Genomic DNA, 15,464 nt, shown 5'->3' with positions numbered 1-15,464 from the left:
CCACTGAGTCAATTGTGTTTCAGAGCTTCAGGTTTAGAGTCTGTTAGCTTAGCAAGTATGTTGAGCCAAAAATGAGTTTTACCACAGAATTTGCAACTGTCCTGAGGGTTTGATAAATGTGTTGTGTTAGAACCTTTTATAGCCTTTTGCTGTGTAGCTTGCTGGAAATGTTCAGGTTGACTATTTGTTCATTTGCCTTTGATGGGAAGGATGTGTGTTAAAAATGTATTACTCCTACTTGTTTAGGCTGTTTGTTTTAATGTGTACAGATGGAATTATATTTTTGGCAGTACTGTTTCCAATTTGGTAGACGGGGTAGTCTGTGGCCACTCAAGTCTCCACTCTCAAATGATAATATTTTTAATTTGGAACGCATCAGTCTGGGGTCTGGTCTTTGCTTTCCCTTTGCATAAAAGATCTTAGCAGCAATGACAGCAAGATCCAAGTGCAGGCAGCTGAAATGGATTTTCTCCACTAAGGCCGGTCTTACTCACTTTGACAGGCTGCTCCTGCTCCCTGGGCATGGCCAGCAGAGAGGAAACCTCAGGGCAGACCCAGGAAAGTCTGGAGGGATTTAATTTCTCCAAACGCCAGAGGCTACCTGTGGATCCCCCAAGAGGAGCTACAGTTAGTCACTGCAGAAAATACCTGTGCTGCTCTCCTTGCCCTGCAGCTGGCGTGGATCTGACGTGAAACTGAGAATAATTTCAAAGCAGCTTCTTTGTTAGAAACGGGAAGGCTTACACATCATCCCCACTGACATTTACACATGTGCACATTTTAAACTCAGGTCTTTAACACTGACTAACACCTTTTCCCTTGGGATTAAGAATGTCACATTTCAACAACTGGCGGTAAACAGGTCTGTCTAACCGCACTCAGGTGAATTCTACTTAAGCAGAAAAGAAGAGACATCAGACGTAATGCTGTGATAACTAACAAGTGATGCTTCTTCTCTTCTTTAGAAACTTCTATTATTGTTCATACTAGCTAAACACTGCGCACACACAAAACAAATGGATCTAGTTACACAACCTCGGAAGATTAGCAACTCTCTGGTAGAAATATGCATAACTGACTTAGCACGAATAAATATGGGCCCAAAAATGACCATACGCTACAAATTCAGCAAATCTATTTTGCATTAAAATAAGAGACCAGCAGACAAAACATTGGGATCGTTTTTCATAAGGTTTTGGAGAATTAATCTTAAACACTGCAATAAATTTACTGCATTTACTTATAAACCGTAAAATATTAAACAAGCCAGAAGTATGAGTCTGGTGGGTCTCCAAATGACAGTAAAACGGATGTTTTAATTAGCCAGAGTCCCAGAATGATACTCAGTCTGGGTTTTACAATATTTATGAACTTTACACTGTTCATTACAGACTGAGACACTGCTGAGGAAAAAGCTTTTAAAATTTTTGACATTTGCAGGAAAACGTCCCAAATGAATTGGATTAATTTAGAGGGCTGTGATATATTGAGAAAGGAGTTGTTTTATTTCCGTAGCAGCTAATTGACCAACTCTCCTCTCTTTGGCTCATACATGTTTCCCTCTGTGCCGATAGAGGGCAGCAGCTACACTGCAACATGCAGAACAGCATCCAGGCCACCGCACTGAAGATATTTCCACTTCACTGTACTATTGTTGGCCCATGTCAAAAAAGCATGTGTGGAAATCTGCGTAGTGACTAGATGCAGGATGAGAAGAGACTTAAGCAGTGCCTGTAACCATACAACTAGTTATACTCATCCACAACCAGTTAGAGGGACGTTTGTACTCCACGGTCATGAGGCCTCATCAGTCATCTTTTTATCAAAACTTTTGATGCTGGCTGCATCCACAGTGGATTTCTTTTTGCCACAGCAATAAATAAAGCATTTTATATTCAGCTTTGACAAACTGATTGATCTGTCTGACAGCATTTTGTATCATCCTGCTGGCATACAAAGGCTCCCCAAGGATGATACATGAGGCTATTTTGGAGAGATGGCTCCAAAAAAGACATGGCAAAAAACCAATATATGATCACAAAGCAGATCATTAAGATGATGTATGAGCCATGATTAATGGGGACGAGTTGCTGGGAAATTAGCTGAAGTATGTACACTCTGCCATGGCCTGAGAGTTTTGGAGTTTTATTCTTGTGTGTGGGAAAGTAGCTGAGTTTATACAGTGCGTTTCTGCGGGAAAGATAAGGATGAGTGAAACTTTGTAGTTCTCCCGCACTCTCTTTTCTGGTGACATCAACACACACACACACACACAGAGAGAGAGAGAGAGAGAGAGAGAGAGAGACAGAGAGAGAACGAGGGGGGGAGACAGAGAGAGAGGGAGGGAGAAAGGCACTCAGAGAGAGGATTTTGGGGGAAACCTCAGTACAAATCTGTCTGCCTCTCTCGCAATCTCCAGCCGTACCAGTCTGCGTTGCGCCTCTGCTCTCTGAAGTTTGGGTTTTTTTTTTGTTGCTCTTTTTGTTTTTTTAACATTACAACTCCTCTGCAACTCTCACTTTTTATTCCCTGACAGTGGAGGGATGCTTCTTGGAAGGAGGTTACACCCCAGCTGAAGTTTTTCACCTTTGGGAAGTTCAGGAGTCAGGCTGATAAGTTGTTCTCGGAGAGTTTGTGAATGGGGAGGACTTGGGGAGACTTTTGCGCATCGAGTTGAGTGACGCACGGTTAGACATATTCTAAGATAACTTGTAGGTGTCAAATCCTATTCTTATTGTCTTTCTCTGTCACTGGGAAGGGAGCGTTTTAGGAGGATCCTGACCGATCGAGGCTCTTGAGAGAAACTTTGGTGAACTTCTGAAACAGAGCACTTCATTTGATTTCGCCTTCCATCACATTTAAATCATACTGTCAAACGGCCTCTCTTGACCTTTTCCGGGATCCTTACTTCCACAGCTTTCTATTTCCCCGCGGATTTTCAATTAACTTCAGTTTGGAAGTAGTTTCAGTGGATATCATGCCGCCGACCGGGACGGAGAGGCTGGCTGCGCTCTGCCGGGTTTGGGCTCTGGTAGTCGCGCTGCTGGTGTGCGTTGCTTCGGTGAACGGATGCCCACACAAGTGCAGCTGCTCCGGGTCGCATGTGGACTGCCAGGGTCTGGGTTTGAAGACTGTGCCTAAAGGAATACCTAGGAATGCCGAGCGCCTGTAAGTATTTAGCATTAAGGAAATATATTTCTGTGATAAACCGCATCAAACACTGTTTTGTACACCGTTTCTTCATTTGTGTGACTGCAATGTTCCTATATTACCCCCATAACCAGTATCGTGACTTACTGTGTCTGTGAAACTTAATGCTTAATGTGCTTTTATTGGTCAAAATGCTAAAATCGCTATTACGTAGACATATAGTCAAACTACGTTTAAAGGTAATTTTGAATAAAGTAGGAACTTATTGCACAAGCAACCAATCACCATTTATGTGAAAAAGTGGATTGATATGTTTTATTTATTTTTGTCCATGAGATTTCACTTGCATGCACCAGGCTACATCTGCGTGATTAAACTGAAAGGGATTTGAACTCTGACCTGAACTTAGTGATTAGGCAAACATTTGTTTTATTTTGCTCATACTTGGATGACAAATGTGAGTTAGTGTGAAAGTATTTAGGACTGACAAGAATGATACATTGGGAAAATAAATATGTTGTGATTTATAGAATTATGCAAAACAAATCCTAGTGTCTTGGGGAACTGGATAAGTAAAGTTCGGTGCACATAATTCACCGGTGACCCCGGTCAATGGCAGCAGTTCTGAAGCAGTGTTTTGGAGAGCGGCTTACAGATTTTCAGCAGTTCAAAATCAAAGGCAAAGAGAGTGCAGTGAGATCTTCAGCATTCCCTTTGTAAGACTTTCAAAAGTTTTATTTTTGTGTGTAAATCCCTACACAATGATTCAACTCCTGAGGAATTAGTTTTAGTTTGTTTTCAAGCCTGGTGACACTAGTTTCAAATGAAACCCATTCCTAAGGCAGCCTCAGACCCCTGACAGATGCTGCTGCCACCTCTAGCCCGATCTTGACACGTATACACCCCCACAGCCACACACATGCACTCACAAACACACACCTATGCTGTTAAGGTATGGAAGTGATTACGCACGATAAGGGAGCAGCCAAAATCCCCGCGGGGGATCAACAACAAACCTAACACTGAGACAACAAACACAACCAGTAGGCTGCAGAGGCAAGTGGGGGGTAATGGCTGTGAATACGCATGCATGTGGGGGGTACTGTTTGATATTAACATATGATTTGAATATGAATGTGCGGTTTTACTTTTTTGCGTGTTTGTCTTGTTTTTTGTATATGTGCTGGCCAGTGCAGTAGTTGTTTCTTGCATGTGACTGTGTGAGTGCGAACAATGAACCCCGTACCTCTTCCATCCCACAGGGCTCTTGTGACCTCTCAGGACCTGTTGGCTTTTACACAGCAATCCCCTGAAGACATTTACACCCTAGCAAAATGAATAATTAGAGCAGGCTGTGATGGGGAGGTGGGATAACGGGGTCCCCTGACTCTCGCTGGGGTCTCCAGGGTGGAATATTTGGGGTAGCAGAGCCCCCTCCTATTGCTTTCACTCCAGAAACTGTGTTTATGTTTCCCTGATTTATCCAGGTCAGTGTTTCAGATGTGAATTTGGCCAAGAGTTGCTCTTCACCTCCCTCTTCCTCTCCCTCTCTGCCTGCCTCCATCTCTCTTTCTCTCAGCAGATACATTTTAGGGAGTCTGAGATGGGGAAACATTAAAATGAATGAGATTCCAGTTCTGAAGGTTACAGCAGACGGGGAAACTTTTTAGGAAAGAGACATGAACATGTTGTCTGGGCAACAGCGATTTGGGTTTGACAACTCAGATAGGGTCTACGTGCACAACAGGTTCTAGTAACAAGAGTGCCAAGTTTGTGATGTTCTTAGTCAAAAAGTGGTAACTTGTATCACATTCCCAAATTTTCCTATTGATTTTTTTTCTTAAATCTATCATTAAAACCTTTTAAAGATACAGATCAACTGTGTGAAGGTTTGTCATCTCTATCAATAAACATATATTAAAGCTTTGCACGATCAATAAGCCTGTAAGACCGGTCTCTTTCCTGGTCACGTAGTAGCCAAAAGTAGAAAAGGGAGATGGAAAGTACGTAGCTACTGCGATGGGGCTAAATTATGTCTCACCATAAAAATGAACTGAGGAGTCACACATATAATAATCTGTTATTCAGTTTCCTGGCAGTAAGATTTTACTAACGGTCTACGGCAGGGCTGAGATAGCTGGCTGAACACTGGTATGCATCAATTTGGGCAGAGAAAAACAGTGCATCAGAATGAAAAATAAATGAATACACCCAGAGAAAACCCATGTTTTCAAATACACTCGCACCCGTGGGCTTGACTGATGACTTAGGGAAGTTTGTAGTGTTCTCCTCAATAGAAATAATACAATCCCTGTGAAAAGAAGGCTATGTTAACTCTTATGTTGATTGCAAATGGAAAACAAGACAAGGAAAAAGGGTTTTTAGCTAAAAAAAAAAAGTTTTAATAGTGATCCACCTGCCATTTCTGTTCTGATTACGTTGTTCCTGTCTCATGCTGACACAGTGGTAATTTGCAAACTGATGTAGCAGACATGTTTTTTAGACTCACCATTTTGCATTAACGTTAAGTCGCATCATACGGTTTCTTTTTCATCGCAGTAGAATTCTTTAAAGAAGAGTAAAAGCAGTATTTTCACTATAAGCAAGAAGACGACAAGGCATGTGGTGTTTTGAGTGAAAGACAAGACTTTTCCCTTATCTCGAGTGGAAAATCTTTTCTGCTGCTACTCGGCTGCTCCCCTTTATCACTCTCTTGAGCCACATGTACTGAGTCAGACAACTTCACGGACTCTGTGGAGGTTGCGGAAAACAAATGCACAGAACCACTGTGAAGTGAAGAAGTATATGACACAAGTTGAGGGAAATTGCACTCCACAAGGAAGCCAAGTAATAGACCTCATAAAAAAAAAATAATGTTGGGATACACTTACGTACGTGGCTGATTTATTTTTTATTTAAATTTTATTTAAGGACCATGGCTACCTAGAAGGAAGGAAATCAAGTGAGATGGAAATTGGTTGCCACTACTGTACAAAGCAGTTAAACCACCAGTATGATTCTTAAAACTTTAGTCAGCTCCTACTTACTCTATTTATTACTCACACTTTATAACTTTAAGTCTTGCACCGCATCCAGAAGCAAACGGGAGCATGGTTTTCTGACCCGGAGTCCACCTGTCATAACTACAGAATTTCATTAAAAGCCCTTTTTTTTTTTTTTCTTTTTCTCGTCACTATTGTAAACCGTGCATTTGGAAAAGGTTAACAAGAGCAAAACAGTGGTGCCCTGAACTGCTCACTCAACGCACACAAACACGCACTCACAGGCAGCCTTGCAGATTACCTCAGGCCAGTCAATTCTGTAATGTCCTCCTTGGGATCCACTTGAGACCTCATTTGCATCTAATTTGAGTGGAGGGTTTTTGGGGGAGACTTAACAGGCTTAACGAGGCTGGGTAAAATGAATCCGCTTTTCTCTCCTGGGTCCAATTCACACCTGACCTACTGGGACTGCACACACACAGACACACACACACACAAACACACACCCTGCAGTGTTGATTTTTAGAGCTGTGAATTCCAAACTGTTGCCCCAACTGCTGTGAAGTGTGGGGAATTGAATGTTGTAGTCTAGAGGGGGGGAGGGGGGGGGGGGAGCTTTAATTAGTTTAGCTGCAATCAGGAAATTCTAGCATTAATGCGTCTTCAATGATATGAACAAACAAAATATTGATAAAAGACAAAGTGCCAGAGTGGAGTGTGACTTTATTGAACAAACTCATTAAACATACAAAGTGATGGGGCAAGAAGTCTCTGATGTCACTAAACATCAGCTGGAGTCAGGTGCTGGCAAACCTGAAGTCCAATCATTGAAATGAGAATGGAGGTGTGGATTTGAACTACCTCACTTATAAAACCACTTAAATCAAATGATCCTATTACTTTTCTTGCGAGTGTGTGTGTTTGAAGTTGAATGAGTTCACTCCTGCTGGAAGCAACAAGTGTCTAGAGCCAACTTTGCACAATCTAATTTTGATTTTAACTCCACTTTTTTCTGTTCCTCTGCTAACTGCACTTTGAGAGAAGCTTTTGGCAGGTTTTTCCCAAGCAACACCTTTCCTGGCTTTTCTAGCCTCATGTGGGTTATTTCCCTTCCCAACTCTTGATCTTTACCCAAACTTTGTCTCTCTTCTCTACATCTCTTATCCTTTCTGTCCATCTTTGATTCTCTCCTACTTTTTTTCAAACATTTCCTCACCGCTAGCTCTGCCTGTTGCGTGTCCACACCTCACTCTCTGGATCTACCTCTCTGTCAAACACACACACACACGCGTAAGCACACGCATATGCGCACACATACACACCTTTCATTTGCCAGGAGCATCTCTTCAGTAGAGTTTTCACAGCTCTCATTTCCTCTCTGTGTGCCAACCCACCACACAACTGTAGGCTCCTGCCGCTGCGCGCGCGTGTGTGTGTGTGTGTGTGTAAGCAGACATCAGTGAGTGTTTCTCTGTGTAGAATGGACACACACACACACACACGTTTCAGCCTCTGCTTCTGGCTCTCATCAGAGCTTGCTGTTGATTGGTCAGTAGATGCTATAACCACCACACCCTCAGCTATGAAATGGCATTTCATGGTGGAACTGAAATCGTGTGTGTGTGTGTGATAGAGAGATTTGTGTTGCTAACCTGTGAATGTAGCAAACCAGCTAATTTGTGCTGACACAGTCTCCGTCCCCTAAATTTAAAAATAATTTGATTGTATCAAGAGCAATCTGTAATCACTGAAATGCTGTGGTGTACACTTCAGTTTTGGCTGAGCTCTTTCCAGCTGTGGTCTGAGCGCTCGCCTCAAGTCATTGCAAATAATATTGTGTTGTATACAAGGTCCAGCCACACCCATGCTGTCTGATAATTCAACGATTCTTTCCAACAGTTTAGATTAGTCTAATGAATATCTGCTAACCATGCTATGTTTAGACTCTTTATACATTTGAGGAAAGCAGGGAGCTAATTAGTGATGTATTTTCTTGGTGCTGTGATTCTTTATGCGCTCAGTACTTTGAGGAAAGCTTCAGTCAGTGCACATTCTTTGGCAACTGTTGAATAAAAGCCATCATTCTGCGAAGAGGGTTCTTTACTGTTATCGTGGGTACGATGGTGATGTAATACATCTGAGGAGCAGCAGAGTGTTATTGCTATAGCAGACAAGCCTAAACTAAGAAGTAAAAACCACAATGAGCTTGCTGTTCTCATGCAGCCTCTTAATGTCACGCCTATCATCTGTGGCCATCTCGCGGTAACAATTTTGTTCCCTTCCGACTCTGCTCGATTCAGTTATGGTATGCCAAATGGCACGAGCGAGGGTAACCGATATTTAGGCTCCAGCTCTGGGTCAGTGGGTGATTTTTCTTGTTCCCAATTTTCTTAAGCGTGTGGGCAGTCGACCTTTCTGTGTAATGACTTTCGGTGTGCAGACGAGGCAGCCAGCTGGCACTGACACTGGGTGCTGCCCTTCTGGGAAAATGCTGTCTGGAACTACATTAATACAAACGCATGAACACACAAAGAACATGAATGTGCTTGAATGTACACATAATTGCACTGCACTTAAGGACCCTCTCTCACAGAGTGATATCCCCATCTGTAACCATCACAACTATACGCCAAACCCCAACCCAAGCTGATCCTAAACTTAACCATTAGAGGAGAATTATGGCTTATCACAATTTGGGTCCTATTTTTTTTAGGGGTTTTGACCATTGATTTGTTTATTTACTCATTACATTACAAATACAGTACTTATCGTGTTACATTATTTTCCAAAGAAATATGTGAAGCAAACCCAACAGTTTAGTGGTTAGATGATCAAATGGGGTGTAAACAAGCCACCAGTTAGGCCACCTTCATTTGGAGGACAAACTGGGATCGAGTGCTTCTGAAATCCCTCAAAAACACAGTGTGCATGTGCTGAACGTATGGATTATAAGAGAGTCTCTCAAATATGATAGACAACAGCAGCAAACAATTTAGGGGGTTTATTTCATTTCCTCATCCAAGTAACTTTTGATAACCTTGGTTCTAGAACTGTTTGGCTCATTGTCTGGTAGCTTCTGGTTCCTATTATGAGAATTAGCTTGGAGTGTGAAGTACTATTATTACATGTAGGAATGATGACTTGATGGCTCAAACTCTTAATATAAAGCCCAGATTATATGAAAATACAATTTTGTTTTAGACCTAAAGGACTTATTTCTAGCAGTGAAAAGCAGCCAAAAAAGGTGCATTCATATTTCAAATGAAAGTACATACTTAAAGTACTTAAAGCACACAGGAGAATTTCTGCATGCAGCCACACTCATCATTAGGCACACACACACACACACACACACACACACACACAAGACTCAGGCTTTCATTGGATTAAACGTGCAGTATATGGAAACTTTGACATAACACAAGAAAGAAGTAGAGGGACTGTGTCACACAGAAACTACCCAGAGTCACGAATGACCTTCTGTGACTTTCTGCTGAAACAGAAGCCAGCAGACCGAAGGGGTTCAGAATGTGTGTCCTACTATAATGCCAAGTCTGGGTTGTGTGTGTGTGTGTGTGTGTGTGTGTGCGTGCGTGTTGACTGTGTGCAGTGTGTTTAGAGTTGTTTGATGTTAACAAGCTATGCCACTGTTTTGTTAGGCCTCTGTCACCAAAGCAACCCATTATATCCTTTCTGAAGGGACGTTCTTTTTTTCATTGTTTCTCTCCTCAGATTTATGTTTGTGTTCACTTGTGCACACGAGGCATGCGATATGTATGTAGAATGACTTAAAGCATACATTTCCATTTTTTTATTGAATATTCAGTAAAGCTCAGTCTGACAGCCTTTTTATGTAGGGATGGAAGCTTATGGAGAAACCAGTTCCTCTTTTGTGCATATGCATGTTTCTGCATCACTTTTGTCTCTTTCAATCTGTCATTCATCTCAAACTCTCTCATCCTGCTCTTGTCCTCTCACTCTCGTTTTCTCTGGCTTGGCCTCTGTTGAGGAAGCAGCAGTGCTTGTTCTTGTCAAGTGGCCTCTCAGCGGCCAAATTACCCCTCCAGCCCCACCTCCACCATATTCGCTTACAGTAAAGCAGTAGTAAATCCAGACAAAAGCAATGCATCCTTATAAACTCCAGCAAAGAAAAGAGCTAACCAAATACAGTGCTCCTTTACTGCCTTTTTGGCTTGTGACTCTAAAAGAGAGGGATGCTTGCAGGCGACTCCCTAATGTGGTCAAGCCTGCGTGGTTAACAGCAACACCAGCAAGTGAAAATTCACTCAATAACACTGAATAGAGACTATAAGGGAGACAGACAGAAAGCAAAGCAATAGATGATGAAATGCAGAGGAGAGACACATTACTTCCACAGATTTCGACATAGTTCAGTCTTGAATGTTGCATGCAACAGAAGTGCGTTAAGAGGTGCATTAAGAAACAAGCAGGAAAAGAATAGAGGAGTGATGTGGGATAAAGGGTTAAAACAAACAACAATAACTTAGAAAGACAGCAAACATGAAATACTAACGAGTAAAACTGAGGCGTAGTACCGATCATTCAGACCAGATTTCTACAGTAACAGCGAATGTCCTTTCAGTCTGCTGTAGGGGAAAGTATTTTCCTGAATAATGGCTCCCTTTTCTGCTTCCTCTCCTCTTACTTTACTCCTTGTTTTTTGGCGAAGAAGTTCTCCCACCTTTTGTTTAGTTTCCCCCAGCATTGTTAACATTCTAGACACAAGCCAGGAGCTTATTTGTACAAACACAGCAGTTTTTTTTTATCCATTGTGACAAATGTGTGGTTAGGAGCGTTGGCCAGACAAAATGTTAAATGTCAAGTGTGAGACTGTTTCTGAGAAGCATGCATAGCCTACATGAGAAACAATCTCCAACAGTGGGATCACTGTCTTGCTGTGGCAGCTAAAGACAGCCCACCAGGAAAACCATTGTCTTTCAAACACATTTGCTGCAAGAGTGTTAGCAAATATTTGCCTCTGCTATGTAAATTTTGCATACGTAGTTATCATGGCAGTGGTAGGGGGCCTGGCATGAATAATCTGATTAATTGAAACGCAATCAGTTATTTACTGACTGGGAATTATTTTTTTTAGATTGCTTATTCTTTTATAGACCATCTAAAGACTGATGGGACATGGTTTTGGAAGTTTGAGAAACTAACAGGGAGAAGAATGATGATTTCTATGCCATATAACAATAGATTTTGCTCAGGTGGAATTCTTCATATAAGCTTCATCCTAGCTTTGGCTGTCTGATAATCTCAGTAATGCTTCTGAGGTTTAGCTGCACTGTGGTTGTGGGATGAAAATGAAGATTCATGGGACCTTTGTGTCCTTGAAGGTGTTGAACTCCAGCCTTGTGTTGTCTGTGTCTGCACTTGCTTGTTCTTATTTGCTCACATGCCTTTTGCATCTGTTTGTACGTAAATTGAATGCCTTAGATCTCCCAGTTGATAATTGCTGTGTATTCCAGGGAGCTGTTCACTACCTGTTAGCATTACTCTGACAGAGATTTAAAAGAGCAGTAAGAGAGAGCAAAGTTCCGCAAAGGCCCCGCATTTCAAAAAAACTTGTAAACTCTTGTAAACAATGCATGATCTGTAAACTGAGACAAGGACATGTTCATGCATCTTCCAGTTGTAGGATTTGCATTATCCTTGGTTTTCACTCCATCCACCCATCCATTATCTGCCATCGCTTATCCTATGTAACTTAACATGTATGTTTTGGACAGTGCGAGGAAACTGGAGTACCCAGAGGACACCCATGCAAGCACAGGGAGAACATTCAAACTCCACACAGAAACCCCCAACATTCTAGCTGTAAGGCAGCAGCGCTAACCACTCCACCACCATGCTTCCCTTGTTGTCACTCTAGCACCCCATTGCTGCATAAAGTGGATCTTCTTCAGCTATTTTCATGTCACGTTGTTGGGGTCCTTAGTTTGTGCCTCACGTATTGAGGTTGTATTCACTGATTTCCACTGACTTTAAATGGCAGCTGTTGCTTGTAGTGTGAATACACTGTTAATGTGAATCCAAATCCAGTAAGAATACGATTAGTGTGATCAGGGCAGAGCAGGTGTTGGTAAATGTTCCATTCACACAACTGAAGTGGATAAATTTCAGTTACACTGAAACCTTATCTTGAAGCAGCTTGACGCCTCCTCCCAGCTTGTGGTGACAGACACACTGTAGAATGTGGAGCTCAGAGGAAAAGGAAAAAGGCAATTAGGATTCCTTGCGTAACTGGGAAATTTAGGGGGCGAGATTGAGCATACCTATCTCAGAGAGAAGGATGGAGAGCAAGAAAGGACGCATGAGCATGAAGTGGTAAAAGACCTTTGTAGAAAATAACAGGAGATTAGAATAGGAAGCAAACTCATTCGGAAATGAAGCGTTGGGCCGACAACAGCAAAGGATGAAAGGGAAAGAATGGAGGAGATGGAGAGATAGGGATGCAGGGCCTAATACACAGAGAGTAAAAGTTAAAAGAGGAAATGTCACAGTGTTGGAGACAGAGACAGACATGAGAGAGGAAACTGTTTCCAGTACTTATTCTTCATTGTTGTCCCAGATAGAAGAAAAAAGACAGCAAAGGTCAAGGAAACAGAAACAAGAAGGATTGAGATAGATGGACCTGGACAGAAAAAGACACAACTGACCAATACAAAACATTTGAACTCATCTATCCTCTTCATATTTCAGGGTTTACCACAGCTTTTCATTACACTGAGCTCCAGGGAGTCTTTGTCACCTGATCTGTCATTTGTTTAACATTCCTTTCTAAAAGTCATTTCAGGTTTTTTGTTGAGTTGTTTTTTTTTTTTTGTTTTTTTCAGTCTGTGCCAATGAAGCTGTGCTTTGTGTGAATCAGCTCCTTAACCACATGCATTCGTGTGTGTGTGTGAGGAAAGTCAACTGGTTTTCCTGCCCAGGGCAGCAAGACTAAAGGGTTCACTGACTTCAGTTGGCCAGGGGGAGATGTGGTGGGAGTTGTCTCTGCCTTTTGTGTGCGTTTCTTGTCTTCTATGGTATATTAATTCCCCGAACACCTGCTGTTTGCATTCTTGCCTTATCCTGTGGTTGCAAACACACACGCATGCCTTACCTCTGTCTTTAATGGAAACAAGCAGTGGTTGGGGTTTTTGTACTAAAGCTTCTTGTTAGCTTCTCACTGCCAGCTGGTCAGTGAAATTTAAAGTTAAACTTTACTGCTGGGTGGGTTGGACACCCAAGCTTCAACAGACCAGGTGCACAAAAATGACCGTCCAATCAGCTTTATGTTATTCAGGTCCTTTAGGTTGTTACATATTTGGTTGATTCAAGTTTTGCATAGACAAACTTTTGGTTTTTATCCAATGTGAATAAAATTTTAGCTTTGATGCAAAGCTAAAATTACCTACCATTGTATATGGGTTTTATTTTCAAAATATCATTTTTAAACTATCTTTCCAACGCTTCACAAAGTTCCCAAGATTTGAGTCTTCATCTCAATGCACAACTCTCAGCTGTGGGGTTATCAGCTAATTCCAGTCATATCTAAGCAGGTGCAAATCTCAGCCGCTATAACCCCACAGTCACTATTAATCTCCTGAGACACTCCTCAACATTGGTTGCTGTCACGGCTCCCTCTACCACCCCAGCTACTGTATATGCCACAACGTTCACTGATCTTTAAAGGCAGGATTAGTTTTCCCTGTTAATAACTGTTCCTTAAAAAATTTAACTGAACAGATTTTCTCATTATGTCAGTTCCTTAACTCTGTGTCAGTGTCTAATCCATTAATAACCTATAAATGTTAGTTAAACTAACACACTGGCTAATAGCCAGAGCAGTGAATGATGCATTTGTACCATTAAGTAATGTTAGTCAGCACTAAGTTCAAGAATAACATGCAGTCTACTCATTTAAGTTTGTACAATATCAACTACAGGTGCAGCCTTTAGAAATAAAAGAAATATATCATTAATTGGAAACTAATTGAAATTGATATTTTATTATGAGCGTAGAAACTGACACCTCATGTAAAGTCAAAGTTTCTCCTGAACTCAACCGGACAACGTCGGCAAATTTCCGATCTATAAGGCCAGGTTACCAAAACACTGGTTAAACGAGTATACGAGATTCTGCTCTAGCTGGTATAACCATTTGTTATGCTCTCGATTCCTAACCTTCCATCTCTGCACATGCAGGCACAGAAACAGGTTAAAGTTGGAAGTGGGTTAGAAATCTGCTGATAGTTTTGCTTTTAATGTATTTAAACTAAATTAAACTGAACTGATACTGATAGATTATTTGATTATTCGAGAAAAATAATCTACAAAATAATAATAGATAGGTGCAGCCCTAGTAGTATCATTAGTTTACACCTCATCTTATTTGCCATTGAGAATGACCTTGACTTCTTCAGTTTTTAAGCGGTGATGTTAGACCACACTCCAGCTGGCCCTGTATCGTCACTGTTTGTTTGACTCCAGAGCTGTTTCCCTGGCGAGAGCAGAAGTTTCCACCGTGTCCAGAGAGAAAGATGAAGATAAGGATGGAGAGATTAGAGTAGAACTCAAAGACAAAAAAAAGAGAGAACGGTAGGAAAATGTAGCCAATTGTAATAGAGTGAAAGATTGAGATAAAAGAGGAAAGATTAGGGGGAAGAGAGAGAAATTGAAAAAGGCAAAGTGTTTAGTCAACTGTGGAACAGAGAAAGATAAGACATGAGAGATTGAGAGAGGGGAGACCCTGTAAAAGCGGCAGATTACATAGGAAAAAAATGGAGAGGAAGTCTGGGAACACAGGGGTGAAGCTGGCTGTGAAGGACTAAAAGAGCAGCGAGTAGGCAAAGGAGATGGTCCAGATAGAGAAAGTTAAGGAAGAAAAACCTGAACGAGCAGAGAAAGAGCTTCTAATAATGCTTATCCAGCTGCCTTGCTTTCTAAGGGACTGGCAAATACACATGTACTGAACGCTTGTGACAGACCACCAGTCGAGTACAGTCTGGATGATGTCAAAGTGGCTCATTGTCAAAAACCTACCTGGTCTCTGTGATTGCAGTGACAGCAGCATCATCAGAACGCACACAGTTTCAGGGCTGACGTTTAAGTTCAGAATCACTGGTGGTTTTAGCATTTGTGCTAGGCATAAAGAAAGTTGACGGGAAATAAGTGAAAGAGGTGGAAAAAATGGCTCCCTGGGTCACCTCAAAACTGAGATTTTGTTATTACACTGGTCAGTTACCAAACCCCCCTTAGGCTTGGAGCACACACTGCCACTTTGTAAAACTTTACTTAAAA

The 15,464-nt window shown here is 41.6% G+C and overlaps 1 protein-coding gene across 2 annotated transcripts in view; it reads left to right on the top strand.

Moving 5' to 3' along the window:
- Positions 1–2,392: 2,392 nt before the first annotated feature.
- Positions 2,393–15,464, top strand: part of slit3 (slit homolog 3 (Drosophila)) — a 222,756-nt gene continuing 209,684 nt past the window's right edge. Inside the window, exon 1 of one of the 2 annotated variants that reach the window (XM_067518823.1) lies at positions 2,393–3,168. In XM_067518823.1, the coding sequence (XP_067374924.1) occupies positions 2,978–3,168 (191 nt within the window). In that variant the 5' untranslated portion in view covers positions 2,393–2,977. The remainder of the gene's footprint in view (positions 3,169–15,464) is intronic. The other variant, XM_067518822.1, reaches the window with a different exon arrangement.

The sequence above is a fragment of the Channa argus genome, chromosome 10, assembly GCF_033026475.1.
Source record: "Channa argus isolate prfri chromosome 10, Channa argus male v1.0, whole genome shotgun sequence".
NCBI lineage: Eukaryota > Metazoa > Chordata > Actinopteri > Anabantiformes > Channidae > Channa > Channa argus.
The sequence above is the reverse complement of the archived record's forward strand: the minus strand, read 5'-3'. Positions and strand labels throughout refer to the sequence as shown.